Consider the following 2273-nt stretch of genomic DNA (forward strand, 5'->3'; position numbering starts at 1 on the left):
TTTTTTATTTCAGGTTCTTTTTATTTATTTACCTATTTTTGGGGATTTTTTTTTTTCAATTATTTTGGTGCTGCTGCTTCTCCTCCTCCTTCTCCTCCTCCCTCTCCTCCTCTTGTTGCTGCCGGTTTTTTTTTTTTTTGTGGGGGGGGGGCGGTTGTCTTTCATTCTGCTGTTGCTTCTCCTCCTGCTTCTCCTCAAAGGATTCAGTTTCTTCCCCCAGCCTGACTTCTTTCGTTCCCATATAAGGACCTGACTGCAGGGAACGAGGAGAGGGAGTCCGAAGCGAAGGTGGGTGGACTGTGTCAAGGATGACCTTCGATCAAAGGGATTAACCGGTGATGAGGTGTGGGACGGAGGTAGATGGAGAAAGCTGACCAGAAACATCGACCCCACATAGAAGTGAGAAAAGATATAGACAAAAAAGAAGAATAAAGACCTGACTGCATACTCGAAGAACCTTGCCTCCTCCCCTCTGCGTAGCCAGTCTTCTAGATTATTCCATCAGAACCACCCGAGGGTTAATATCCAAAAAAATAGATCTAGATATCTGACCGTTTGTTCACCTGACGAAGCCCATGTACGACTACACCAGGGAACATAGCTTACTAGAAAAAGACAAGGTTTTCCCCTCTGTAGAGCAAGTCCTCTAGGTTATTCCACGTCCTTCAAGCCGGGTAGTTGAGCCAAGCATCCCTTAAGCACTTCCTGGATATTTCCTCTTAAGAAAAATTCCCGTTCTCTCCATCTTTCATAGTCCATCCACTTGATACTTCCAACTAAGGCAATTCCTTACCCAATGATGTAGAGCTTGTACCATCTGCATCAAAGGATATTTCTTCCTAATTAGAATGTCCCTTTCCGCTCCTCTCATATTCTGTCTACTCGATCCTTCTAATGGCTCTTACATAAAAACTTGTTTACTTATAAATGTAAACTAAAACTAATACTTTCCTCAAAACTCTACTGAAACTTATTCTAAGAATATTTTCCACATGCATTTTTTTCTTTTTATTTTTCATTTTTTTTTAATGATTCTATAATTTTTTGGGCTTTTATGTTTAATTTTTTGGGGGGATTTTTTGTTTATATATATATATATATATATATATATATATATATATATATATATATATATATATATATATATATATATATATATATATATTGAGATTTTTCATCTTTTTTTTTTCAAACAGGAAAGATTTTTTTATTTGCATGCGAAAAATTTGCCGAACGCGTCGAACATATCGTCAAACACTGTTCCCTTTTGCCTTCGAGGACTTTGGTCCCTCTGTCCTGGCTGCTGCCTTGAGCGTGGTGGTTGAAGCTCTGCATCGTATTCCTTTCTGATTTGTTCATCCGTCAGAACAGTTTTAGCATCAACCAATTCTTTAAACTTCTCCTCGAATGCCTCCTGTATGAATTTGGGTTTGTCCCCGTGTCTGTCCGGATGAAACTTCATGGCCAAGCCTTTGAAGGCTTTTAAAATTTCTTCCCTTGTGGCCGTCTGACCCACACCCAAAACCTCATAAAGGCTTTGGCTTTCCCATTGCTTCTTTAGCACCTTAGCATCTTCTATGAATTTCAAACATTCCTCAGATTCCTTTACCGTTCTCGCTGCTTCGAAGTCATTCATGGCAGCGTCGTAAAGGCCAAGTTTGAAAAGGTGCTTCCCTCGTAGCATGTAGGCTCTGCATCCTTGAAGACCTTTCTCAATGGCTTGGCAACAGTCCAGTATGAGATCCGTGTCAAGAGGGTTTCCGGAGGCTGCGTTCGCTTCAGCTCGAAGGAGATGCAGAAGAGCATTTTCAGTTTTTAGAATTTCCTGTATATTTTCTTGTTCCTCTATCTTAAGATCTTTTTGGACGCAGTCATTTTCTAGTTTTTCTATTTTCTCATTATGGATTTTCTTAATTTCCTTGATTATTTGCTTTTTCACTTTCGTATTAAGAATTTCCTGTTTCTTCTCCTGTTCTTTCATCTGAAGGTCTTTTTGGCCAATTCCTTTTCCAGTTTTTTATTTTCTCATTAAGGATTTTCTTAATTTTTTCCATTTCCTCCATTTCAGTTTCAAGAATTTCCTGTTTCTTCTCCTGTTCCTTAATCTGAAGATCTTTTTGGAAGTAGTCGTTTTGCAGTTTTTCTATTTTCTCATGATGAATTTTCTTAATTTCTTCCATTTCCATATATAGAATTTCCTGTTTCTTCTCCTGTTCCTTCATCTGATCTTTTTCAGCGCAGTCAATTTTCAGCTTTTGATACTGTCTCTTTCT

The 2273-nt window shown here is 38.5% G+C and overlaps 1 protein-coding gene across 1 annotated transcript; it reads right to left on the bottom strand.

The window, feature by feature from the left end:
• Positions 1-1207: 1207 nt before the first annotated feature.
• Positions 1208-1981, bottom strand: LOC137646728 (dnaJ homolog subfamily C member 3-like). Its single transcript, XM_068379834.1, has one exon. It carries the CDS (start codon positions 1979-1981, stop codon positions 1208-1210), a length of 774 nt encoding a protein of 257 aa, XP_068235935.1.
• Between the last annotated feature and the right edge of the window lie 292 nt (positions 1982-2273).

The sequence above is a fragment of the Palaemon carinicauda genome, chromosome 9 (genome assembly GCF_036898095.1).
Source record: "Palaemon carinicauda isolate YSFRI2023 chromosome 9, ASM3689809v2, whole genome shotgun sequence".
Classification (NCBI taxonomy): Eukaryota; Metazoa; Arthropoda; class Malacostraca; order Decapoda; family Palaemonidae; genus Palaemon; species Palaemon carinicauda.